Source organism: Hemitrygon akajei, chromosome 16 (assembly GCF_048418815.1).
Source record: "Hemitrygon akajei chromosome 16, sHemAka1.3, whole genome shotgun sequence".
Taxonomy (NCBI): domain Eukaryota; kingdom Metazoa; phylum Chordata; class Chondrichthyes; order Myliobatiformes; family Dasyatidae; genus Hemitrygon; species Hemitrygon akajei.
In genome coordinates this window covers 92638303-92666142 of record NC_133139.1, presented here as the reverse complement: position 1 = coordinate 92666142, position 27840 = coordinate 92638303, and the positions used below count along the sequence as shown (strand labels likewise).

At 45.4% G+C, this 27840-nt stretch overlaps 1 protein-coding gene across 2 annotated transcripts in view; it reads left to right on the top strand.

Moving 5' to 3' along the window:
- The window catches only part of LOC140740297 (uncharacterized), a 406935-nt gene that overhangs the window by 266733 nt on the left and 112362 nt on the right, over positions 1 to 27840 (top strand). For both annotated transcript variants that reach the window (XM_073069447.1, XM_073069446.1), the window contains 5 exons: positions 2779 to 2886; positions 3556 to 3645; positions 7473 to 7526; positions 8549 to 8656; positions 12226 to 12333. In XM_073069447.1, coding sequence (XP_072925548.1) covers positions 2779 to 2886; positions 3556 to 3645; positions 7473 to 7526; positions 8549 to 8656; positions 12226 to 12333 — 468 coding nt within the window. The remainder of the gene's footprint in view (positions 1 to 2778; positions 2887 to 3555; positions 3646 to 7472; positions 7527 to 8548; positions 8657 to 12225; positions 12334 to 27840) is intronic.

Sequence of the window (27840 nt, the reverse complement as noted above, 5' to 3'; positions counted from 1 at the left end):
TAGGGCTCCATCTAGTGGTAGATATGTGCCTCTGTGGGTGAGGCTGTGTGACTAGTCACTTAGCACTGGGAAACCCCTACTGAGTCGCCATCTAGAGGTATGACAGAATAGCAACAACCAAATAAGGCAAGCCAATCTTCAGTGACAAACGTACTGTCAACTTTAAGAAATAGTTTAACAGCATAAGGTCACCAAAAGTAGAGTCACAGGTAGATAAGGTATTGAAGATGACATTTGGCACAATGATAATCTTCAGTCAAAGAAATAAGTATATTCAAACAATTCAAAGTAAATTTGTTGTCAAATATAGACAAAGAAATACAATAGACTCAATGAAAAACTACACACGAAGGCTGACAACAAATGTGTAAAAAAAGACAAATGATGCAAATAAATAAAGAAATAATACTAGCACCATGAGTTGTAGAGTTCTTGAAAGTGAATCCATAGGTTGTGGAATAAATTCAGTGTTGAAATGAATGAAGCTATCCCCTCTTGTTCAGGAGTCTGATGGTTCAATGTTAATAATTGTTCCTGAACCTGGTAGTGTGGAACCTAAGGCTCCTGCACATCCTTTTGGAGTGAGAAGAGAGCTCGGCCTGGGTGGTGTCGGTTCTTGCGGCCACACCTGGAGTACTGTGCAAACACGAGGAAATCTGCAGATGCTGGAAATTCAAACAACACACACAAAATGCTGGTAGAACACAGCAGGCCAGGCAGCATCTATAAGGAGAAGCACTGTCGATGTTTCGGGCCGAGACCCTTCGTCAGGATAACCGAAAGGAAAGATAGATAGTAAGAGGCTGGAGTACTGTGTTCAGTTTTAGTCACCGTGTGATAGGAAAGACATTATTAAGTTGGAAAGAGTGCAAAGAAGATTTGCAAGAATGTTGCCAGTACTTGCAGGTCTGAGTTATAGTGAAAGTTTGGGCAGACTTGGACCTTGTTCATTAGAATGTAAGAGATTGAAGGGTGACCTTATAGAGGTATATAAGCCATGAGGAGATTAGATAGGGTGAATGTTGTCTTTTTCTCAGAGGAAGAGAACCAAAACCAAGAATAAGTGTAAAGTAAGAGGTAGAAGATTTAATAGGGACACAAGGGACAACATTTTCATCAAAAGGCAGTCTGTATATGAGGTGCAGAGGCAGTGGTTGAGGCATATACAATAATGGGATATGGAAACATTTCACCAAATGGGACTAACATGGAAGGGTACCTTGATTGAGAATGCATGAGGTGGGCCAAAGGGTCTGTTTCCATGTCCTATGACTGTATGACTCTATAAGCATTTTTTTTTCAAAGGTGATTTATACTCTCCTTGGCCTCTGCTTTACTTTCAGAACTGTTTAGATCCTTCTCAAAATCTCAAATAAAAGTTCTCAGGAAGATTCCCGGACACGGAGTGAGTGTTTCCAATAGTGGAAGAGTCTAGGACCAGAGGGCAAAGACTCAGTTTAGAAGGACTTCTCTTTAGAGCAAAAATGAGGAGGAATTTCTTCAGCCAGAGAGTGGTGAACCTGTTGGAATTCATTGCCATAGATGGCTATGGTGGGCAAGTCATTGGCAAGTGGATGTTGATAGGTTCTTGACTAATAAGGGTGCTGGCAGAAGAATGTGGTTGAGAGAGAAAGTAGATCAGCCGTGATAACTAGTGGAGCAGACTCCACTGGTCGACAAATAGCCTAATTCTGCTCCTTTGTCTTATGGTTCCACCATTTCAAATGGAGATTGTCTGTTTCTGAATTTGGAAGTCGATCAATGTTCGACTCTGCCCAAAGGTTTGAGATCAGGAGACTTTGCTCCTTTTGAAGGAGTACAGAAGTAATCACTGTGAGGTGGTCACAGTTAGAAGTTCAGAAGCCAATATTTTATACATGGAGAGGTGGGAATATGCATCTCTATCCTACAGGAGAAGGTGAAGGAGCAGCAAAGATGGATTAAGGGAAATGTGTGCGAGCGAAAAGCCACAGGGGAAGGCTTAGATAGAAGTGAACCTGCATAGGAAGAAGCAATTGCTGAATGTCAAAACCAGCATGGAGCAAATGGCTAGTTAGTGCTCTGCAGAATTTTGCTTGAGAGGTCTTCTTCCTTGTTAAGTAGATGCATCTAATTTCATAGAGTCATAAGGTCATACAACACAGAGGCCAGCCCTCCAGCCACTCTGTCCATGCAGATCACCAAGTATCAGATTCAATTACTACGTTTAAGAGGAATTTCATCTATCAATTAAGAAGCCAAGACATGGAGGGATACAGACCCAATGTGGGAAAAGGGGGTTAGTGTAGATACAGTCCCAATGTGGGAAAAGGGGGTTAGTGTAGATACAGTCCCAATGTGGGAAAAGGGGGTTAGTGTAGATACAGTCCCAATGTGGGAAAAGGGGGTTAGTGTAGATACAGTCCCAATGTGGGAAAAGGGGGTTAGTGTAGATGGGGGTTAGTGTAGATACAGTCCCAATGTGGGAAAAGGGGGTTAGTGTAGATGGGGGTTAGTGTAGATACAGTCCCAATGTGGGAAAAGGGGGTTAGTGTAGATGGGTAAAAAGTTACCTTAGACATGATGGGTAGAATGACTATTTTCCGTGCTATATGACTATCACTTTATCTGTCTACATTCACGAACACCTGATCCATAGCCTCGGTGATTCAGGTGATTCCCAGAACCTCTTTGATGTTGTGAGGGTACAATACAGGGTTAGCAACCAATCTGTTAATGAACCTAGGAAACCAAACAGGATGAAATGACTTCCCCCCCCCCCCCACTTCTCTCTGTCAGGGTTCCTCAGGTGACAGTGGGCCAGTTGGTGAACGTGGACATCCAGGGGCTCCTGGTCCCCCAGGAGAACAAGGCATTCCGGGAACTGCTGGGAAGGAAGGCACAAAGGTAGGTGTACAAGGCCCATGGACACTTGGGGCCCCTGCTCACACCTGTTATTTCCCTTTGTGGCTCAGGCTTCTTTTCAAAGAACATTTGGCCCCACCTGGTGGTCCATGGAGTTTACTTTTGATTTTACCCTGTGAGCAACTCAGTGCTTAACTGCTGATGCAGCGATTGCCTAGGAGACAAAGCCCACAATTTCTGTGGAGTCTTCAAGGCAAAGCTAACTCCCCTTCCATTCCCCATGAGTTCCTGATCTCTGCTTCAGTGGTGAGGAGTTCCTGCTTATTCCAGTGTTATCCAGTGCACCTCCTGCAAGCTATACTGAATATCTTTAGAAGTGGCACTGTCAACAGAAGTTAGATCAGGCCCGCACTTGGTGACTTGTTTTGGCTGAATGTAGGGAAAGCCTAACTCGGGAATGGTGTCTGCTACCCCGTTGATTATAGCCTCCCACAATCCCTCCTCCCACCTCCCAAACCTTGCTCAGTTAAAGAGAAATAATAATGGAGCATTGTTCTCTGGTTTCCTCAGCCACAGAACATTGTTGAAATACTGATGTCACAACGTTTTCCATCTGGCTTGTTGAGCCTACTTTTGGTGATATAAGGAATGAATATTACTCTGAACATTGCTTTCATCTGGAAAATTCTGTGCCTTTTTTTCTCATTTTAGGGAGACCCAGGTCCAATCGGTCCTCCCGGAAAACCTGGTCCAACAGGCTTACGGGGATTTGAGGGACCCAGGGGCTTACCAGGAGAACTGGTGAGTAGCCTTAGGCTTGGAAAGGGTGACAAAAGTTGAGAGACTCAGCTCCACTGGTTCCTAAACCTCGGGAAGATATTAGTTGATGCCAGTCAGTGTGCTTGGCTTATTGGTGATGGGTTAATTAATGTCACATGTACTGAGGTACGGTGCAGCTTTGTTAGTACGCCGTCCAAGCAGGCTATTCCAAACACAGGTAGTCCATAGGGAAAAGCAATGATGGGATGCAGAATGTAGTGTTATAGTTACAGGGAAAGTGAAATACAGGTAGACAAACAAGAGCGAAGGCTAAGATAGGGAAGTTTAAAAAATCAAGAGTTCATCTTTTTCCTACAAGGGGTCCATTCAGGACCCTTATTAGAGTGAGTTAGAAGCTGTCCTTGCTCTAGTCTGCCCACCATTGAGAGCGTCCTTAAGAGGTGATGCCTCAAGAAAGTGTCATCCTTCATCAAGGTCCCTCACGTCCAGGGCATGCGTCTTCTTCCTGTTACTACGGAGCCTGAAGACCCACACTCAGCATTCTCCTCTGTCATCAGGTTTCTGATCGGTCCATGAAGCATGAACACTGCATCACTATTTTGATCTCTTTTTGCACTACCTAATTATTTATTTAGATTTCTTGTTGTAACTGAGAGTAATTTTCTATGTATTGCACAATACTACTCTGCTGGAAAATGACAAATTCAACACCATATGTCAGTCGCAGTAAACAGGATTCTGTCTTTGTGTCTGAAGTTGTGTGGTTTTGTCTCTTCGACGAGGGGGAAGAAGAGAGATTGACTGGGCTGGGAAGGGTCCTTGATTAATTTCTCTGCCTTCCCTGAGGCAGCGGGAGTGTTGGCAGAGTCACTGGAAGGCAGGCTGGTTTTCCTGATAGACTAACCTGTGTTCACAACTCTGCAGTTTCTTGCACTCTCGGGCAGAGCAGTTTACCATACCAAGCAGTGGTAGAATGCTTTCAATGGTGCATTGATAAAAATTGTTGAGGGTCATCGGGAACATGGTGATTTTCTGTAAATTGCTAGGTCATTCAACTTGGTTCCATGTTCAGGTGCCTTGCCGTTTGGCGTGAGTGATCATGTCTCTCCATCCATCACGGTCCCTGACCCTCCGAATTGTAGTTGTTGCCTCCCCTGTTTCTAACCGTGATGTTAGTCCATCTATCACTTTCATTCTCTGTCGGCCTCTGCTTCTTTTTCCTTCCAGCTTTCCAGTTGTAACTAAATGTTCGAATGTCTCTCTTCTGCTCTCAGGATGAAGCCTTTCATTCTAGGGCAAAGGAGATGTCTTCCTTCTTTAAAGAAAGAGGCTTCCCTTCGTCCACTATCAACTCTGCCCTCCATCGCATCTCCTGTATTTCACGCACCTCTGCCCTCACCCCATCCCCCCACCAGCCCACCACCCTATCACCCTACCAGCCTACAGATCCAACGTATAATCCTCCGTATCTTCCGCCACCTCCTACGGGATCCCACCACCAGACACATCCTCCCCCCCCCCCCCCCCGCACTCTTGGCTTTCCGCAGGGATCACTCCCTACACGACTCCCTTGTCCATTCATCCCCCCCCATCCCTCCCCACCGACCTCCCTCCAGGCACTTATCCCTGCAAACGGTAGAAGTGCTACACCTGCCCCCACACTTCTTCCCTCACCACCATCCTAGGCCCCAGACAGTCCTTTCAGGTGAGGCACCACTTCACCTGCGAGTCAACTGGGGTGATATACTGTATCCGGTGCTCCCGATGTGGCCATTTATACATCGGGGAGACCCGCCGCAGATTGGGAGACCGTTTCGCCGAACACCGGCACTCGGTCCTCCAGCAGTGGCGGGATCTCCCTGTGGCCACACACTTCAATTCCACAGACATTCCCACTCTGATATGTCTGTCCATGGCCTCCTCTACCGTCAAGATGGGGCCACACGCAGGTCGATGGAGCAACACCTTATCTCCCGCCTGGGTAGCCTCCTACCTGCCGGCATGAACGTTCAACTCACAGACCTCCATTGATTCCCCTGCCCCCCCCTTACCCCCATCCCTATCTATAATTTTAGTCTGGTTCTCTTTCTCTCTCTTTTCCCCCCCTCACTATAATCTCCCCCAGCCCTACCTTTCTTTCTCTTTTATTTCCCATAATTCTCCACCTTCCCCCCAGCCCATTTCCCTCCAGCCTATCACTTCCCAGCTCTCTACTTCATCCCACCCCCCCCCCCCACTTCTTATCCCCCCTCGACCATCCCATGTTACTTCACCCCTGATGAAGGGTTTTGGCCCGAAACGTCATCACTACCTCCTCCCATAGATGCTGTCTGGCCTGCTGAGTTCTGCCAGCATTTTGTGTTTTTATTCTCTGCTGCATTGATTATTTTTTCCTTTGCATTCGTGATGGTCCATGACTCGCAGCCATACATTAATATAGGAAGAATGTAGCACCTGAGAGTTCCAAGGTGGATGTCAATTGCTATTTTCTTGTTCGTTAGGATGTTTCTCATTTCTGTAAATGCTGTTCTTGCCGTTGCTATTCTTGCTTTTATGTCTGTTTCACATTTGCCATCAGATGTTACCCATGATCCAAGGTACTTGAAGTTGTGAACTTGTTTCAGGATTTCATTTCCCAATATGATCCTACAGTTTGGGATATCAGGTTTCTTTCATATTACCACTACTTCTGTTTTCTTTTTGTTTAAGGTTAGGCCAAGTCTTTCACTCTCTGTGTTGATGGTAGATACTAGCTTCTGTAAACTTACTTCACTGTTTGCTGTCAGTACTGAATCATCCGCATAGCGGAGGTTGTTGACATTGTATCCTCCTATACTTATTCCAGGTAGGTCTTGTATGTTTCTTGTGATGTTTTCACTGTACAGGGAGAACAGGTCTGGTGATAGAACACAACCCTGTCTGACTCCTTGCTTTACTGGCTGATATTCACCAATCTCGTTCTCTATCCATATGGCTGCACTTTGCTGCCAGTAGAGATTCCTGATTATTCTTAGATCTTTTCCGTCGATATTAATATCTTTAAGCATTTTCATGATGACTTGGTGTTTCACTGTGTCAAAGGATTTTGTGTAGTCAATGAAACAGAAGTATAGGTCTCGTTGTACTTCTATTGACCTTTTGATAATATTCCTGAGAATACAAGTTGCATTTGATGTTCCCTTGCCTTCGACAAAGTCACACTGTTCTTCACTGATCTCTGGTTTAATTTTGATCCTTATTCTGAGCTTGATGATTCTAAGTAGATTCTAATTGAGGTGGCTCAGTGTTCTGTGTTGTCCACACTCTGTTGCACCTGGTTTCTTCGGCGGTGCAATGAATACTGCCTTGGTTCCCTGATCCAGAAAGTCATACAAATTACAAAACCATAGATGAAAAATTAAAATAATGTGATGAATCTGTAATAATGAACTAGTTAGCATTAACTTTACCCTTAGTGATATCCCTATCCCCTTTAGGGATGGGGTAACAATAGTCAGACTTCGTGGCGCCATGGAGCAACAGGATGATTACAAAATTCCCTGAGTACTGATCTTCAGGGAATTTTACATCCCTGCTTCCTGTGGTCATGGGCCTGCAAACTAGTGAGGACATGGCATTCTTCCAAGGAAGTTTGGAATGCATCTTTGAACCCTTCTCTCTGTCCACTTGGTAACCTTCTCCCACAGTGAAACTGGGAATAGATGTCTTCTTCATGACACTAGTGTCAGGGATATAAACAGATTGGACAGAGGGTAATTAGGGTATGAACATTTGTTTTCTGGCTGTACTTTTATCAGAAAGTGCCCCTGAATGTCTTCACCATAATCAAGTCCTCTTTCTTTCTGCAGGGCGCACCTGGATTGAAAGGAGGAGAGGGTCCTCCTGGTCCTCCTGGTCCGATGGTGAGTCAGACATGGCATTAAACAACGTCTTGATATGACACTCTTTTTCAATCTTCACATTCAGAGCAGCACCAGCACCAGCCCTCTGTATCCTGACATCTTGGCAAAGCTTCCAAGGCTGTTGGGAGTAGTGGTGCTTTTCTGTAAACATGCTCCTTAGAAAGGGAGGATTGGCTTTGGGAAATCCAATTAATAGCATTTCCCAGAACTGCTTTGCAAACACTGATGTGAGCTTGCCTTGTATTCTGTGGAAGGGAGGGATGAACTGATGTGTAGTTTTGTGTGGATTTTGAAACAAAACAGAATAAAACATAGTGCATTACAACACAGTACAAGCCATTTGGTGTACAGCATTGTGACAACCTTTTAACCTACTTCAAGGTCAATCTCACCATTTCCTCCAATCTAGCCTTACCCGTGTACCTATCAGAGATTTTAAATACCCCTTTATTCTGAACTGTATGATCTTACAAAGTGATTGCTCCATTCACCCTCCACATGCAATTCCTAAAAATTGCAGAGTTTGCCAGATCACTAGCAGTCATCCTGTGTATTTGCATCATATTAGACCATGAGATGTCTAAAGAGACATATTCTAAGGCTGTGGCTTCTGGAGTTAGACTCTCCCAATACTGGAAACATTCTCTCTGTCCCCATTCCATCCAAGCCTTTCAATATTCAGTAGGATTCAAAGAGATCCCCTCCTCATTCTTCTAAACTCCATCAAGAACAAGCCCCAAGCCATCAAATGCTCCTCATACGCTAACTTTCATTCCCACGGTCATTCTCATGAGTCTCCTCTACCCTCTCCAACGACCAGCACATCTTTTCCTAGATAAGAAGCCCAAAACTGCTCACAATACTTCAAGTGCTGTTTGACCAATGCCTCCACTGCCTTATAAGGTGACAGCATTTAGAGCAAAGTTTGTGTTTTCACGATGATTGGTACAATTAGGGTTGAGCCCAAAGCCATTCTAGCCTGGTACACTGGCTGACTTAATCATCTGTTGGTCTTTCTGTAGGGATCCACCGGAGAACGTGGTCTCAGTGGTCCAGTTGGTGCCATAGGGCTTCCTGGTCGACCTGGTGGTCTGGGACCCCCAGGCCCTATTGGAGAGAAGGGAGCCCAGGTAAGTCGTAATTCTTGTTTCTTGCCTCAATCCATGCTTTGTTGGTGGGATTTGCAAGAAATCAGATGGAAAAATCTTAGGAAATCTGCCTCTAGTAGTGGCTGTGACACCGCTGCCAACATGAATGTTCAAGTGAAACGGCTGGACCCGAAATGCAGTGAGATAGTTCGCAGGCCGTATGTCTGAATACTGATGCCATTTGCAGCGGTGAGGTCGGGGCCTGGGACCGCGTTACGAGTGTCCATGTTCGAAGGGGAGAGTACGCTGACTTTGGCCCCGGTGTCTACCAGGAAGCGCCACCTGGAGTGTTAGTCCCAGAGGTACAGGAGGCTGTCTCGGTGGCCAGCCGTCGTAGCCATTAGTGATGGCTGGCTCCGGCGTTTCCTGGAAACGCAAATGGTGGACAGCAGCAGCGCGCGCCTGAGCCCCATCTTTGGTGATAGAAACACCATTGTTCTGAACTTTCGTCTTTTTCCCCCGTGGGTCTCGATGGCTTCGGTTGCGGGGACTGGGCTTTGGGGCGCATGATCGTGGCTAGGCCAATGGAGGCTGCTCCACGTTGCTTGCTCTGCCAAAGGACGTCTGCTTTAGCCACGACCCTGTGTGAGTCGCTGAAATCCTCACTCGCGAGGAGGAGGCGAATGTCCTGTGGCATTTACTCGAGGAACAACTGTTCAAATAAAAGGCACGGCTTATGGCCATCCATGAGCGCCAGCATTTCATTCATGAGCTCGGATGGCGTGCGGTCGCCCAGGCTGTCCATGTGTAGGAGCCGCACGGCCCGTTCACGGCGGGAGAGTCCGAAGGTACGGATCAGGAGTGCCTTAAGCTTAGTGTACCTGTCCTTCATTGGTGGCTGGCGTAGGAAGTCGGTGATCTGGCCTGCCATCTCCTGGTCGAGTGTGCTGACCACGTAGTAGTACCGTGTGGTGTCGGCTGTAATGTCTCTGATATTGAACTGGGCCTCAGCCTGCTTGAACCAAATGTGGGGCTGAGTGGCCCAGAAAGTTGGGAGCTTCAGAGAGACCGCGCTGTGCGAGTTGCTCGAACTCATGGCTGGTCGCTGAGTCGCTGGTTCCAGATGCCGTCTGGAACGTTGGGGTCACCATTGTAGACGTGCGCAATAGCTGAACTCAGAATGCCTTTACTGATTCAAAATCACACGCTTAAATCTCCCCTCCCAAGGGCCCCTGCGACTCGCGGGGCGGACGTGGTGTCAGACTGTCCCTGGAAGGTCTGCCCGCGCGGATAGTTCCAAACACGCTACCACGTGTCTGCCCGCTGCTCCCGATGGCGGTTTGAGTCCCGTGTGTGCAGGCCGCCACAAGTCATCCATTTACACCAATCCCACCCTCCTTGTCTTTCTCCTCTCCTATCCTATCATATTCCTTCTTCTCCAGCCCTTTACCTTTCCCACCTACCTGACTTCACCTATCACCTTCCAGCTGGCCTCTTTCCCCTCTCCCCATTCTGTTATTCCCGTGTCCTCACCCTTCCATCTCTGTCCTGAAGAAGGCTCTTGGCCTGAAATGTCGACTGTTTATTCATTTCCACAGATGCTGTCTGACCTGCTGAGTTCCCTCAGCATTTTGTGTGTTGCTGATTGCCTGGTTGACAAGTAGTGGTGAGCGGTGTGGCGCAGGGGCCAGTGCTGGGCCTGCAACTGTTCACGATATACATTAATCATCTGTATGAGGGGACTGAGTGTAGTGTATCTAAGTTTGCAGAGAAATATAGGTAGGTTAAGTGAGTGGGCAAGGGTCTGGGTCGATGGAGTACAATGTAGGTAAATGCGAGGAAATCCACTTTACAAGGAAAATGGAAGATCAGATTATTATTTAAATGGTAAAAAATTTGCAGCATGCTGCTATACAGAGGGACTTGGGAGTGCCTGTGCATGAATCACAAAAGGTTGGTTTACAGGTGGAATGTTGGTCTGCAGCTGGAGGGATTGAGTTTAAGAGCAGGGAGGTTATACTGCAACTGTACAGGGTACTGGTGAGGTCGCACCTGGAGTACTGTGTGCAGTTCTGGTCTCTTGACTTGAGGAAGGATTACTGGCTTTGGAGGCAGTGCAGAGGAGGTTCACCAGGTTGATTCCAGAGATGAGGGGGTTAGACTATGAGGAGAGATTGAGTCGCCTGGGACTGTATTTGCTGGAATTCAGAAGAATGAGAGGAGATCTTATGGAAATATATAAAATTATGAAAGGGTTAGATAAGATAGAAGCAGGAAAGTTGTTTCCACTGGTAGGTGAGACTAGAACTAGGGGACATAGCCTCAGGATTTGGGTTTGTCAATGCCCTTCAAGCTACAGGACTCCCCTACACACTGAAGAAATTCACAACAGGCAACGAGCTATTCAATCCACACATCTTTGGAGATGAGGAGGAACTGCTTTTCCCAGAGAGTGGTGAATCTGTGGAATTCTCTGCCCAATGAAGCAGTGGAGACCACCTCAGTGAATATATTTAAGACAAGTTTGGGTCGATTTGTACACAGTAGGGAATTAAAGGTTAGGGGGAAAAGGCAGGTAGGTGGAGATGAGCCAATGGCCAGATCGGCCATGATCTTATCGAATGGCAGAGCAGGGTCGACAGGCCAGTTGGCCGACTTCTGCTCCTATTTTTCATATTTCTATTTCTTATGTTGCTCTGGATCTCCTGATGTTGCCTGACCTTCTGAGTTCTGCTTTCCTCTTCTATCAGACTCCCCCTTCTCTGGCTCTGTACCTCTTTCACCAATCAGCTTCCCAGCTTTTTACTTCATCCCTCCCCCTCCAGGTTTCACCAATCACCTTGTGTTTCTCTCCCCCCCCCCCCCCCACCCACCTTTTAAATCTACTCTTCAACTTTTTTTTCTCCAGTCCTGTTGAAGGGTCTTTGCCCAAAATGTCGACTGCACTCTTTTCCATATATGTTGCCTGATCTGCTGAATTCCTCCAGCATTTTGTGTGTGTTGCTCTGGATTTCCAGTATCTGTCGAATCTTGTGTGTTTCTAATCCCATTTTATTCTCTGCACATTCCTGTCAATGCCCTTCAAACTCCAGCACTCCCCCACACACTGGAGAAATTCACAACAGGCAACTAGCTATTCAATCCACACATCTTTGGGATATGGGAGGAAACCAGATCTCCTGGAGGAAATCCACGTGGTCATAGGAAGTGGCTACAAACTCCATGCACAGAGAGCACCTGGGTTAGGAGTTGAACTAGGGTCGCTGGAGCTGTCTACCAGCTGCACCATAATGTGTGAGAGAGAAAAATAGAATTGGGAATAGCACTCATAGTGCAACAGACTATTTAATCTCTCACTGATAACGTCCGGGTTTAAAGCACCTTCTCAAAGTCAGCACTGCAGCATTCCCTCGGTAGTAGAGTGGCAGACGGGAATTGTTGCTTAAGTCTCTGGAGTTGGGCTTTTGACCAAGGTGTCATCTTCTCCCCGACTCACAGCTGATATTCAGTCATGATGTAGAGAAAAGTTAACTGATGACCAAGCAATGGTTTATGTTGTATTTTGTGTTTTAACTCAAACTCTTATCTGCTGGCCATCTTCTCTCTTCCAGGGTGACAAGGGCCTTATGGGCCCTGCTGGTCAGGACGGTGTCCAGGGTTCCTTGGGTTTGCCAGGGCCCCCTGGCTCCCAAGGCCTTCCCGGAGATGATGGGGACAAGGTAGGCTGATACTCCATCCATTGTAACTCATACTTACACCGTGTACTTGACCCCAGTCATGCTCTACGTGGTGAAAACTTACTTGCTTGTGCTTCAGTCCAATGTATGCAGCCCTTTGCCTTGTGGTGACGGGTCAAGTTTACAAGTGTGTGGATGCACTGGTGCTTACAGCCTCACAGGGACCCAATAGCAGATAAACAACAGTGATAAGAACAACATAAATTAATGACAATTGTGAGCAATTTTTACAAGGAACACAATTAGAGTGAACACGAAGAGATCTGCAGATGTTGGAAATTCAAACAACACACACAAAATGCTGGTGGAACACAGCAGGCCAGGCAGCATCTATAAGGAGAAGCACTGTCAACAAAGTCCTGATGAAGGGTCTTGGCCCAAAACGTCGACAGTGCTTCGCTTCTCCTTATAGATGCTGCCTAGCCTGCTGTGTTCCACCAGCATTTTGTGTGTACAATTAGAGCAAAGAGTGTCCAGCGGCGTGGACAGTGGTTGTAGTGCTGCTATACTAAGGCTGTGATTAGTCTTGTGTCACTTGGGTCAAGAGCCAGATAGTTGAAGGGAAACTGCTTTTGAATCTGGTGCTGTTAACTTCAGGCTTCTGTACCTCCTACCCAATGGAAGATACAAGATGATGGCACAGCCTGGGTGGCAGGGATCTTTGATGATAGATGCTCCCTTCTTGAGGCAGCACCTCCTGTAGATACTACCGAACGAGGTGAGATACATGCCTGTGATGTTTTGTGCTGAGTCCGCTACTCTCTGCAGCTTCTTATATTTGAACTGCTGCACCAGACCACGATGTAATCAATCGGGGCACTTTCAACAGTACACCTGTGCAAGTTTGTTAGCATGTTTGCTGACATGCCAAACTTCCTCAGCCTCTAAGGAAGCACAGACTGTGGCTTGCCTCCCTTGTGATTGTGTCCATGAGCTGGGCCCATTTTTTTTTACTCAGGAGTCCAATTGCGCATAAAAGCCAGCTTCTGCATTTGTTTCTACATGACCACACTGGGTTCCATGTGGTGCAGAGCAAGCCATATAGCTCACCTGCTCCAACTCTCGCTAGTTCCTGCCTCATCCCTTCAAAGTTAGCCCTTCCCCAGTTAAGCACTTTACCATTTCATCTGTTTTTATCCTTTTCCATAGCTATGCTGAAGCTAAGGGAGTTGTGGTCACTCTCACCAAAATGCTCCCCCACCAAGAGGTCTGTCACCTGACCGGGTTCATTACCCAGAACTAGATCCAGTATGTCCTCTCCTCTCGTTGGCTGGTCCACATACTGTGTCAGGAATCCTTCTTGAACACACCTGACAAATTCACCCCCATCTATCCCCCTTACAGTCAGGAGGTGCCAGTCAATGAAATCACCCATAACTACTACCCTGTATTTTCTGCACCATTCTAAAATTTGCCTGCTTATCTGTTCCTCAGTGTCCCGAGGACTATTTGGGGGCCTATAGACTACTCCCAGCACAGTGATTGATCCCTTCCTATTTCTGACTTCCACCCAGACTGACTCTGTGGACACTCCTTCTGCAGCGTCCTCCCTTTCTATAGCCGTGATACTATCCCTGACCAGCAATACCACTCCCCCCCCCCTTTTCTACCTCCCATCCTATTCCTTTTAAAACACCTGAACCCCAGGACCTGCATCATCCAAACCTGCCCTTCCTCCAACCAAGTTTCAGTAATGGCCACAACATCGTAGTTCCACGTACTAATCCATGCTCTAAGTTCATCCTCCTTGTTCCTAATACTCCTAGCATTGAAATAGACACATTTCAACCCCTTTAACTGGCTACAGTTATGTTCTGTCCCCTGTCTGTCCTTCCTCATCAACTCAGAACTCTTAACATCATGCCCTTGTCCTTCTACCTTAATCCCTGCACTCACATTCTGATTCCCACCCCCCCCGCCAAACTAGTTTAAACCCTCTCCAACAGCTCTATCAAACCTGCCTGCCAGGACAATCGTCCCCCTGGGATTCAAGTGCAACCCGTCCTTTTTGTACAGGTCACACCCGCCCCAAAAGAGGTCCCAATGATCCAGAAATCTGAATCCCTCCCCCCACTCCAATCCTTCAGCCACGCATTTATCCTCCACCTCATTCTCTTCCTATTCTCACTGTCGTGTGGCACAGGCAGTAATCCCGAGATTACTACCTTTGAGGTCCTGCTTTTCAACTTCCTTCCTAACTCCCTGTACTCTTCTTTCAGGACCTCTTCCCTTTTCCTGCCTATGTCATTGGTACCAATATGTACCACGACCTCTGGCTGTTCTCCCTCCCACCGCAGGATATCTTGGATGCGATTCGAAACATCCCGGACCCTGGCACCTGGGAGGCAAACTACCATCCCAGTTTCTTTCCTGTGTCCGCAGGAACCCTCCCTCCCCCCCCCCCCCCCAGACTTAAACAAACAGATCCACACGGAAATGGCAGCTGGAACAGCAAACCCCTCCCTCTGAAAAAAAGTGACAATAACATCAAACCTCCAATCACCTCTCTCATGCAGATTACACGCACAGGAAAGCCAACAAGAACATCAAACGTGAAATCCCCAGCCCTTCCCTCGCACAAAAACTAACATATCGCCCACTGGAACCCCAACTCACCAACTGGCAACAAGAAAGAAAACGCTGAAAACTGAAGGACAGCAATATAAAGTCCAATAACACATAAATCTTAGAATCGCGAAAATATCTTCCCGTCGAATCGAACTCAGTCCTTCTGTGAGAAGCAACTGCCATGCCGCTGCAGCCTCGTGAACGGCGCTGGCCCGGCTACCGACGCATCGGCCTCCGTGAAGAGTGACCTCCTCGGTGTTCACCTCAATGCTTAAATCTTCCTTGATGCTTTGAAACGGAGTCAGTGATGGTCCTGAGGTCCATCCCTGGTCCTCTCTGGGGACAGCAGAGTGCTATATCATTTGATTGAACTCCAAACTGCATGTTACAGACTCCAACAGTAATATGGTATGGAGGGACAGAGCGATATTGGGGTCTATGTTCATCGATCCCTCAAAACTGTGCACACATTGATAGGATGGTTAAGAAGTCAGGTGGTATGTTGGCCTTCGTTGTTCAGGCAATTGAGGTCAAGAGCCCTGATGTAACATTTCATCTCTGTAACGTTCTGGTTAGACTGCACTTGGAGTTCTGGGTTCTGATCTGGTCACATCATTATAGGAAGTTCCCACAACCTATTGTCTCACTTTCAAGGACTTTTCATCTCATGTTCTTCATACTTATTGCTTATTTATTTATTATTGTAATTGTCATTTGGTGCACATCCATTTGGAGTGGTCTTTCATTGACTCTATTATGGATTTATTGAGTATGCCTGCTAGAAAATGAATCTCAGGGTTATATAAGGTGACATAGATGTACTTTGATGATGAATTTACTTTGAACTTTGAGGGTGTGGAAGCTTTAGAGAGGGTGCAGGGGAAATTTACTGGAATGCTACCTGGATTAAAGAGCATGTCATGAGGCTTTGGTTGAGTGATCAAGGGCTTTCCACTTTAGTGTGAAGGAAGATTAAGGGCAGCTTGATAGAGGTGCCTAAGAGATGTAGATTGAGTGGACAACCAGCACCTTTTTCCCAGTGGACATCTATTTAAGGTGAGTACAGGAAAGTTAAGGGAGATGTCCGAGATATGTTACCACACAGAGAGCGTGGTAGGTTCATGCAACATACCTCTAGGGGAGGTAATAGATGCTAATACATCAGGGACATTTCAGACTCTCTTAGATAGGCACATGGATGAACAGAAATGTACTATGTAAGAGGAATGGGTTAGATAGATCTTGGAATAAGTTAAAAGGTCAGCATAACATTGTGATATGATCCATTTTGAAATGATTCCATGTATGAAGCGTTCAGTAGCCAAGGAATGTGCAGGGATGAAACTAACTAAACTTTCTCATTGTTAGGATCATAACACAAACGTTGCCAGCTGAAACTCATACATTCCAACCCGTACTCACTGGAGACCTTAACAGCTCATATTCACCTCCTCCACTTCAAAATACTAGCCTCAGCCTACGCCTATGCCTGTATTCCTTTCCCTTAGGATTCTCAACCCTTCTCTCTCCTTTCCCTCTCCATCTCCCCCCCCCCACACCCATAACCTCTCTTACTCCCTCCTCTCCTGAAACCAGCCTCCCAACATACCCACATTTATACTCTTCACACCATTACACAGCTCTCACACATCCTCCCACTCTCTTATGCAACACACACACTCTATCCCCCCTCCCCACTCTCTCCCTCCTCTCCCCCCTCTCTCCATCTCCTCCCCCCCTCTTCTTCTGCCCTTCTCCCCCTGTCCACAGTTTCTCAGCTGGTCTCCAACATTTAATTCAACACTACAACCTGTCCCTTGAGTAAGGTGATCTGAATGGACTATGGCAAGATTCATTTTTAAGCCACGAGGCCTGCGATGATTTTACACATAAACGTAGAGTACAGGTACCGACCCATTGGCCCACCATGCCTGTGCTGATTATGATGCCGGATTAAACTAATCCCATTTTCCTGCACGTGGAACTGTCTAAATGTCTCTGAAACATCGCTGTTTCTCTGCTTTCACTACCTCTCCAGCAGCCTGTTCCACTTTCTGTATTTAAAAAAGGTCTCATAAATCTTTAAACTTCCCTCACACGTGTTATATCAATGGTCTTAGTACCTCCACCCCTGCCCCGGGGAAATAGAACTCTGACAATCAACCTTATCTGGGCCTCTCATAACTGAATGAAGTATTATCAATGCACCCAACAGCTTCTGATGCCCCAGAGAAAACAGTCCTAATTTGATCAAACTTCTCCTTCGAGCTATTGCTTTCTAACTGGGGCAAAATCGCCTGAACACATCTTTGCCCTGTCCAGCACCTCCACATCTTTCCTGTAATATGGAGATCACAACTGCATGCAATACTCCAAATGCAGCCTAACCAGAAGTTTTATAGACTCCAATATCACTTCCCAGTTTTTGTTCTCAACACCCCAACTGATGGAGACAACTATGTCATATGCCTTTTTACCACCCTAAATGCTTGTGTCGTTGCTATCAGGGAGCCACATGCACCCCAAGATCCCTCTGCACATCACTGCTCCAAAGAGTCTTGTTTCTTGCACTTAGCGTTCAAAGATCGAAGTAAATATCAATTCTGATATTTGTTTTCTTGCAGGCATTCACAGTAGAACAAAGAAGTACAATTGTATCAGTGAAAAACTACATGCAAAGTGCACCTTTCAATGGTGGGGAGGGCTTTTCCTGTGGTGGACTGGGCTGTATCTGCTACTTTTGACCTCACAAGAGACATCATCCCACACTTGTATGGACGAAACTCCCTCTGTTCTTTCTCCACCCAAATTTCCAGCTGGTTTGCATCATGTTGTCACCTTCAACGATATTTCTGCAGAACTTGTCCAAATTCCTGTGTCGACTGTAAGGTTACAAGTCAGCCCACCTGCGTTATCGTCCAAATCATTTATATGTGCCATAAACAACAGCAGTAATTTCTGCAGAACACCACAAGGCCCAGACCTCCAGTCAGAGTCACTCCCTACCCCACCGCCCTCTAGCCTTTATGAACAAGCCAATTTTGGATTGAACTGACCAGGTCTCGGCAGAACATCTGACTTCCTGTGCAACATATGGATGTTACACAAGAGATTCTGCAGATGCTGGAAATCCAGAGTAATACGCACAAAATACTGGATGAACTCAGCAGGCCAGGCAGCATCTACGGAAAGGAATAAGTAAGTCCTGATGAAGGGCCTTGACTTGAAATGTCAGCTGTTTCTGGCTGATCTGCTGAGATATTTCACTTTTTTTTAATGTGTTAATATCATGTTATGGTGGCTGTTAGCCTTGCTCCTTATTTTATTAGAGATTGCTGGTTACCCAGAAATCGAAATGAAGCTGTAGAGTCATAGCATTAATGCAGCACAGAAACAAATCTCTCGGCTCATCTGGTCCATGCTGACCTGTTTTTCTACATCCCATCTACCCACATCTGGACCATACCCCTCACACCTGTGTACCTACCCAGACTTCTCTTACATGTTGTAATCGAACCTGCATCCACCACTTCCACTAGCAGCTCGTTCCACACCCCCACCGTCATTACATGAACAAGTTCCCCCTCAGTTTCCTTTCAAGCAATTCACCTTCCAATGTATACCTCTAGTTCAAGTCTCAGTCAACATCAGGGGGCATGGAATTACCCTATCTCTACCTCTCTTACTTTTGTATACCTCTATATGATCTCCCCCTCATTCTTGAAGCCCTCTATGCTGAAAACTGTTCTCTGATTGCCCACACTGAGTCTGACTTTCAACTAATAGTCGTCAAATTGCCGAAGCCTCCTGTGTCTTTGGTCTTACTGTCAGCCTATGCAAACCAGAAGTCCTGTTTCAACCGGCTCCTGGCTCAGCTGCCACCACCCCCTCTATCACTATCGAGGGAACAAGACTAAGAACAGTGGAAGAATTCAAGTATCTCGGCAGTGTCACTAGACGGAGGAATAGGCGCCAGGAATTACAAGGCCCGTCAGAGCCTTGGTCAACTTCAATTGTGTGTGTTGAACTGGCACAACATCCGCCTATCCTCAGCAGTTTCCTGTACGGATGTGAAACCTGGACTGTATACAGAGGACACCTGAATGTGCTAGAGGAATTCCATATGGGTTCCTTGGCATTGGTTGGCAGGACCGAGTCACAAACGTAGAGGCCTCGACAGGGTAGGGACCATGAGTGTTGAGACCATGTTATAAAAGCACAGCTTCGGAGGACAGGCCATGTCATATGCATGAAGGACTTCCTGAATCTCTAACCAGCTACTACACGGTGAGCTGTCCCTGGGCAAGAGGAATCAAGGCCCTGTAAGAGATTCAAAGGCTGTGTGAGAGCTACCATTGCACACATTCACTGGGCTTGCACCAAAACAGCTGGAACAGGGTGCGCAGGACAAAGTGGCTGGTGAGCCTTGGTTAGAACCGCTCTCAACAACCTGGAGGAGAGACACCGAGCTGTACTAAATGCTGCCCAACAAAGAAGGAAAGCAAAAAGCGCTGTCCTTATTGTGGGCGTCTCTGCCTTATTGTGGGCGGGCGTCTCTGTCCTTATTGTGGGCATCTCTGTCCTTATTGTGGGTGTCTCTGTCCTTATTGTGGGCGTCTCTGTCCTTATTGTGGGCATCTACATCACTCACAACTTGGATTCAGCAGCCACCTACAAACACACAACGGAAATGCACAAATCTAACTGTCATTGTTGGATACGATGGACAGCCAACCAATCAGGAGATCTCCCCTCATTCCTCTGCACTTCAGGTGTAGTCCACAAGGTGTCTGCACTTGTACATGATTTATGAGAATGGTTAGAGATGCAGCCCAATGATACTAATAACCCAGGGTGTGTTTATTAGAGTCCAACATTCTTGTCTGTCAAGTTCTCTGGTGTGTTGATATAAAGCTTAAAAGAGACACTAAAGGAATTTTATGACAATTTCCCTGTTCATTAAAAGGGTGTGAGTGATGCTGGTAAGGTCCAGAAGGTGGTGATGAATCAGAATCAGGTTTATTGCCACTGACATATTTCATGAAGTTTGTTTTTTTGTGGCAGCAGTACAATACAATACATAACAGTTACTATAAGTTACAAAAATCAATAAATACTGCAAAAGATGATTGGTGCTTATAGGTTCATGGACTGTTCAAAATCTGATGGCAGATGGGGAGAAGCTGTTGTTAAAATCATTGAGGGTGAGCCTTCAGACTCCTGTACCTCCTCCCCTATGTTAGTAATATAAAGAAGATATGTCTCGACCAGTGAAGGGTTTTAATGATGAATGTGGCCTTTTTAATGCACTGCCTCTTGAAGATAGCAGGGTGACGTGTCTGTACTGGAACTGGCTGAATCTTCACCCCTCTGCAGCCTTTTGCACTCCTGTGCATTGGAGGCTACATCTGACTGAATGCTCTTTCAGTATATTTGTGGACATTTGCCAGTCTTTTCTGACAGACAGGACCAAATCTCCTCAATTTCCTAATGAAGTAGAGTGGCTGGCATGACTTCTTCATGACTGCATCAATGTGTTGGGCCCAGGATAAATCCTTGAGGACGTTGCTGCCCAGGCATTTGAACCTGCTCATGCTTTCCACTGCTGACTCCTGAACGAAGACTAATGAAGGTCCTCCCACTGTGATTGGGGAGGCAGATCTGGGATTTATGCCCAGTGATGACAAAGTACTGGCGATATATTTCCGACTCAGGGCAATGTATGACTTGGCAGGGAAACTGCAGGTGATGGTGTTCCAATGTACCTGCGGCCCTGATAGAGGTCTCAGGTTTGGTGTTTGGTTGAGTTGCTGCATGACTTTTTGTAGATAGTAGAGCTTTTGTGGGTGGGGTTGGGGGCTTGGAGAGGGTATTAAATAGGACCTGAGGGAAATTAACTTCTTAGGCTAGGTGGCAGGAACAAGGGAATGATGGAAATATCCTGAGAAACACATGGTGGAGGAGCTCAGCAGGTCAGACCTTTCACCAGAACTGAGTTCCTCTAGCATTTGGTGTGGGCTACTTTGGATTCCCAGCATCTGCAGAATCTCTTGTGGTAATGGGATTATCTTGCGAAGAGCGCGCATAAACTCACTGGGCAAGTGGTTTTGTTCTGTGCTGTGAGAGTTCAGTTCTGTAGGTGACAATCAAGCTGGCTGCTTTGTCCTGAAAGGTAATGATGTTCTCACTGCACTCATCCAACCAAGTGAAGACCATGCCATCCACTTGTGATCCAACTTATTAAATGTTACCATCTTTATCAGTTTTTATATTCAGTAACAAAAAAAAGAACAACTGTTTAGGCTCGATTACCCCTTTCTTGTGTAGCTCCTGTACCTGATAAAGTCATCACTGAGTGTATGTTTGGGCTCTTCTGCTGCTGTAGCTCATCCAATGCTTTGTCAAGTTTCAACATGTTGTGTGTTCAGATATGTTTTTCTGTACACCACAGTTGAAGTGCGTGGTTATTTGTGTTACTGTCACTTTCCTGTGATTTTGACCATTCTTGGCCATTATCCTCTGACCTCTCTCACTAACAAGGCATTCCAAGTCACTCACTGGATTTTTTTTCTTGTTTCTCTCACCATTCTCTGTAAACTCTAGAGATGGTTATGCATGAAAAACTCAGAAAATCAACTGCTTCTGAGATACTCAAGCCACTCCATCTGGCACCAACATAGTTAAAGTCGCTTAAATCACATTCCTTCTCCATCCTGAACAATAACTGAACCTCTTGACCATGCCTGCATGCTTTTGTGCATTGAGTTGCTGCCATATGATTAGCTGATTAGATACTTGCATTAACGAGTGGGTGTATCTTATGAAGTGGCCACTAAGTGTATTTCTTGGCCATTTTTATTAGGGGAAGTTAAAATTCCAGGATTAGATGCTGGAATTCTGAAACTATTAATAGAAAATGCTGGAAACACTGAACAATTCAGACAGTATCTTTGGAAAGAAAAACAGAGTTAACATTTCAGGCTGATGACCCTTCTGATGACTCTGATGGGTGATCTTAGACTGGAAATATTGATTATATTTCTCCTCCTATAGAGGCTGACTGACCTGTTGGGTGTTCCCAGCTTTTTCTGTTACTGTTTTGGTGATATTAGCTGTCTGTTTTCCAATGTAATGCACAAAATGCTGGACAAATTCACCAGGTCATGCAGCACCTATAAACAGTCTACATTTCAGGCTGAGACCCTTCATCAGGTCTGGAAAGGAAGGGGGAAGAATCCAGAAGATCTCAGTTAGTAGATAATCAAACTTTTAAGTTGGGGTCCAGCGTTCATGTCTCTGTTCAGCCGCTGACTTTATTTGGGGACAGAATAGCAGTATAGCGGTTAGCGGAATGTTATTACAGTGCCAATGACCAGGTTCCGTCAGGAATTTGTACATCCCCCCCCCCCTCCCCCCCCATGACCGTATGAATTTCCTCCAGGTGCTTTGGTTTCCTCCCACATTGCAACGATGTACAGTTATTAGGTTAATTAGTCATTTCAAAGACATACAGGATAGTGGGTATGCGTCACATTTGTAATTAGGTGGCGTGGACTTGTTGGGTTAGAAGGCTCTGTTAGTGCGTTGTCTCATTTTTTAAATTATCATGTAATTGCAATTACAGCCAACAGAGGGAGCACTCTAGTGGAGCTGAGTTCTAGACTTGAAACAGTTGCAATTAACATCACGGTTCCTTAATACATACACAGTACAGCTGGTAGATTTGTATTCATCTTAATTATCAGAGTTTGAAGGTGTTTAGAAACAATAAACCCCATTTAGCAGTTTCCAATGAATGCTTGGTTAATAGAAAGAGCTCACATGAGTATGAACAATATTGACACAATGATAATGCAGAGGCTTGAACGAATAATAATAATATTAATAATAATTAGAACTTTAATTATAGAGCACTTTTCATACAGATGATGTAGTCTGAAGTGATTTACAATGGGATCAAAGAATAAATGTGAAAATAAAGGAAAATAGTAAACATGAAAATAAAAGACAAAAAGATGCTTGTTAAAAGCAAGGTTATATAAATAGGTTTAGACTTGATGTCTGAAAGTGTCAGAGTCTGCATCCCTTAGAGTATTAGGTATTGAGTTCCACAGTTTAAGAGTGTAGTTTAGTTCAAAAAAGCTGTTCTGCCAATTATCTTTTGAGGGAGATTGTTTAAATTGAAGAGACTGGTGGAAGAAGACCAGAGAGCTCGAGCAGGATTATAAAATAAAACTGATTCTGTGCTGTATTCTGGATCTAGACCACTGAGAGCATTAACGACCAATAAGAGAACTTTAAAATTGATTCTAAAAGGTACAAGAAGCCAATGCTGAGTAGTTAGTACAGGAGTGATGTGCTCCCTCATCTTGTTTTGGTTAAAAGTCTAGCAGCGGTGTTCAGAATGAGTTGAATTTTGTCAATACGTTGCTATGGAAGGCAAATAAAAAGTGTATTTGCAGTAATCTTGTTATTCAATATAAAAGGTGTGAGTTCAGTGTCTTTATGTAACAGAAACAAACATACCTTTGCAATATTTTTTGTGTAACAATAGCCCAGATTTTCTTCAAATCCTTCCACAGTAGGGGATTTAATATACATCTGGAATGAAACGTTAGTGTCAGTAATTGACTGCAAAACTGCTGGAGTGTATTAATAACCCATCTGGTTCACTAATGCTGTGTAGGAAATGAAATCCACCAGTATTACAGAGTTTGAGATGCCAGAACAATGTCTTTACTGCCCTATGAAATAGCAAAATCCTGACTGTTGGGTCTTTCCACACCTGGGATTTGAACTATGCATCCAGACTGGGGAAACATTTAAATATTCTAATGAAATGTTAATTCTGCTTCTCTCTCTCTCTCTACTGACACAAGTTAGAAATCAGTGGTGCAGAGGGACTTAGGGACCCTCATGCTGGATTCCCTACAGGTTAATTTGCAAGTTGAGTCAAGGGTGAGGAAAGCAAATGCATTGTTAGTATTCCTTTCAAAAGGACTAGAATAGTGGTCACCAACCTTTTTAAGCCCAAGATCCCCTACCTCGGCCTTAGTGCAAGGCAAGATCAACTCCAAATTGATTAGTTACACGCATGCGCACTAGGGAAAAAAGACTGGAAGTAAAACCCTGTAACCCGGAAGTAGAAATAATGCATAAACACTAGCAGTACCCACCCTTTTTTGCACCACGGACCAGTTTAATATTGACAATATTCTTGTAAACCGGCCGACGGGGGTGGGGGAGTGTTAAACACAATGGGAATACAGCGATACTCGAGGCGGGTTCCTTATGTCCAGTCTATTCCACAATTTAGTTTTTGTGGCTCTCGGCACTTAGCTGCTGTCCCACGCTGCTCACGTTTTTTCTGCTGAGAAAGCTCAGCGGGTTTGCCTTTAAGTGTAGGGTGCTTGGACTCAGGGTGCTGAAGCAGTTTTGAGGGCTTCATTGCCTCATTAGACAGCCTCCCAGCCCCAAACTCCAGCCTCTGCCCGCCCGCTGCCAGACGCCCTGGCCAGGTGCGGCTGGTTGTGGGTGGGGTGAGAGGACAAGGTCAGGGCCGGAGGTCCCTGTATCGGCCCGCGCCCGCCCCCCTTGTAGGATCTATCGGCCAACAAAAGTTTGTTTCAGTAGATCGCAGCGAGGTAGCTGCTCTGATACTTATGAAACCTGGAGCCCGAATTAGGTTGTCTGCAAATATTTTAGCACCAGGTTCCCCCACGAACATTCGGTGTGTTAAACAGGTTTAGAGGCGGCACCCATCACCTCCAGGCCAGTAGTGTCGGCAGTTCCCGCCGGCCGTGCGAGGCAAACACTGGCGCGAGGGTGTCACTGCGTTTAGGCGACTGATGTCCATTCATGAATCAGATGGCAGAAGGGAAGAAGCTGTTCCTGTATCATTGAGTGTGTGCCTCCTGTTCTTTGATGGTAATAATGGGAGCAGGGCATGACCTGGATGATGAGGGCCCTTAATGATGGCTGCTGCCTCTTTGAGGCATTGCTCCTTGAAGATATCCTGGATACTTTGAAGGCTCATGCCCATGATGGTGCTGACTAAGTTTACAAATCTCTGCAGCTTATTTCAATCCTGTGCAGTAACTCCCCCTATACCAGACGTTGATGCAGGCAGCTTAAATGCTCTCCACATTTTGGGTGAGCCTCACCTTATTGATGTCCCTCATGGTTTTTAACCCTCTGTAAGATCACACCTCAGCCTTGTATGCTCTGGGTGGAAACAAGGATCCCAGCCTATGCTGTCTCTCTTTCTATGTCAAGCCGGCCAATCCCAGTAGCATTCCTGTGAATCATCTACACACTCTTTCTGGCTTACTGATCCTTCCTATATCCAGGTGACCAGATTGGGCCACAGTCTCACCATTATGCCTGCATTTTACGAGCTGTTTGTCTAACAGTCAATTTTTCCTTACACAGTTCAAGATGTTTCATTCTGGCACTGAGACATTGCTTCAGAGAAAGATTGTCCCCTGTGAACATGACTCTGTTCTTTTGCTGTTCCTGGAGCAGTCAGCTCCAATCCGATCCCTTCCATTATTTTAGCAGTTAATTCTCAGAAACTGACTGCATGAGTTTCGTACGGGTGCTCCAGTTTCCACCCACATTTGGGTTAGTGGGTTAATTGGACTCATGGATGTAACAGAGTGGTGTTACACTCAGGACCTGTTACCTTGAATAATAAAATCAAATAATTGAATCCATGATTAATTTGTTTAGAACACAACATTGGACTGATTGCTAGGTCAATAGGTATGAATTGGAGGTTAACCTGAGTATGATCAATAGATCCTTTTGTCAAGACTGCTTGGCATTGACCAGATTAATTGAAGGTCTTTTAATTAAATATTAGCTCTTGGGCTTAAGTACAGAAGGAGGTCATCCATTGATTTCCTTCAGATTACTGTCCTTTTCGCTTTGTTTCCATCATCTGCTCTCTGACTTTTTTTAAAAAAAGATCATTTCTCTTTTGCCTCACTTTAAATCTTTCTGTCCTGCTCATGGGAACAGTTTCTCCCTACTTGCTCAACATGAACTATTCTCGGTCCTGCCAATCGATATCAAATGTCCTCTCCTCTCCATAGCTAACAAACCCAGCTTCACCAATCCAAACTTCCAGCTGAAATCTCTTTAGAACAGTCAAAATGTTTTTTCTTCATCTTTTCTCAAGACTTTCACCTCTCTCCTGATCAGTAAACCAGCTGTTTAAAGTAATTGAATGAATCTTAACCACAGGGTATAAGCAGGCTACATAATACTAGATGCAGTACAATCTGTATATCAGAATGTTAGGGTAGATTCCTTTAATACAGAGCACCTTTGCAAGACTTTGTTTAACGTGGGAAGGCTGGTGCACGGGCAGCCACCACATACTCCTTGACAGATCAGGGCCGGGGTCCAGTGGGATGGAGTGCGATACGACTGGGGACCCTTCACTTCTGGAGACTCCTCGGCCTTCACTGCAATTTTGAGGTGTCATCCTCTTCCAGCTGCTCCATATTGAGGACTTGGTTAGATCACTCTTTGCCTGAGACCTCCTCCTTGATCTCACCACCTTGGGCAACCCTACCGGGAGCTAATTGCCAGACGGCATCACTCTTGGGATTTCAGGAATGCAGTACAGTGAGACTGACAGCAGTAGTTTCACATCCATATTTGCTTTTCTAAAATATTAACCTTTTTTATTAATCCCCTTATTGGGATAGAATGAGAACAAAGTAGTTTCCTAGCTGTGAAGCAAGAGATGGAATCTTCAGCTCCAGTCCAGCTCTTCATGTAGGGTAGACCACAGGCTACTGGGGTGACTACCTGGTCTACTTAGGTTACTTGAAAACCATTGACTGAACCAGCTGGTTGACACCGATATCCTTCACCGAGCTCCTCTTCAGTCATCGATGCTAGTCCAAGTACACTTTCCCCATGTTGAAGAACTCGCTGAAGTTGAAGTCCCCCAATGAGGGTTCAAGTAAGGCTGTTTCCTGGAAACTTCTTGGTCAGCTTCTGTCTCTGCTTGGGTCGCACCCTTGCATTTTAAACCTTCTTTAAAGGTTTCTGATCTCTTCCTCCACCTCTTTGCCCATCTTGGATCCTCCAAGAGCACTTTGTCATCAAAGCCTATCAGTGCTATTATTTCTGATTGAATTAACTTTATTTCTTACATCCTTCATCTACATGAGGAGTAAAACTCTTTACGTTAAGGCTCTGTAAGAATGTGCAATGTACAATTTATAGTAATTTGTAATAAATAGTATGTACAACGGGACAGTCAATATAACATAGAAATGCAATTGTATCAGTGTGAATTAATCAGTCTGATGGCCTGGAGAAGCTGTCCCAGAGCCTGTTGGTTCTGGCTTTTATGCAGTGGTACGGTTTCCCAGATGGTAGCAGCTGAAACAGTTTGTGTTTGGGGTGACTCGGGTCCTGCTCTAACTTCTCTGTCACATAAGTCTTTGTCCTGCCATCCTGATCAAAGGTTGTTGATATTATTATACACCCACTTCCAATTTTCCACTGGCAACCCAACCCAAAAGTATTTCATTCTCTTTACTTTCTAATGGGCTTCCAGATCGTCAACTATTGGAGGTATTAGTCATGTGGCAGCCACCTCCAAAACTTCACTGAGGACTGAGTACATCAAGATATTCTTCCTTTATTCACTCTCGTGGATCTGCAGTTCTTCACTTGGAAACTGCTGTCTCCAAATCTAAAGCATAGACCGTCTTATTTCCTCCAGTAGTGAACTGGGGACAAAAGGCTGCATGCCACTTTTCGGGGTCCCAGATACCTTCACAGTCATATTTTTCCCAAAAGAAATGTTGGTCTCTGCTTTGCATATGGGTACTCTTTGATTTGTAGCAGCTTTTCCTTGGAATGTCTATCTGGTTTCTTCTTGCCACATATTTTTAT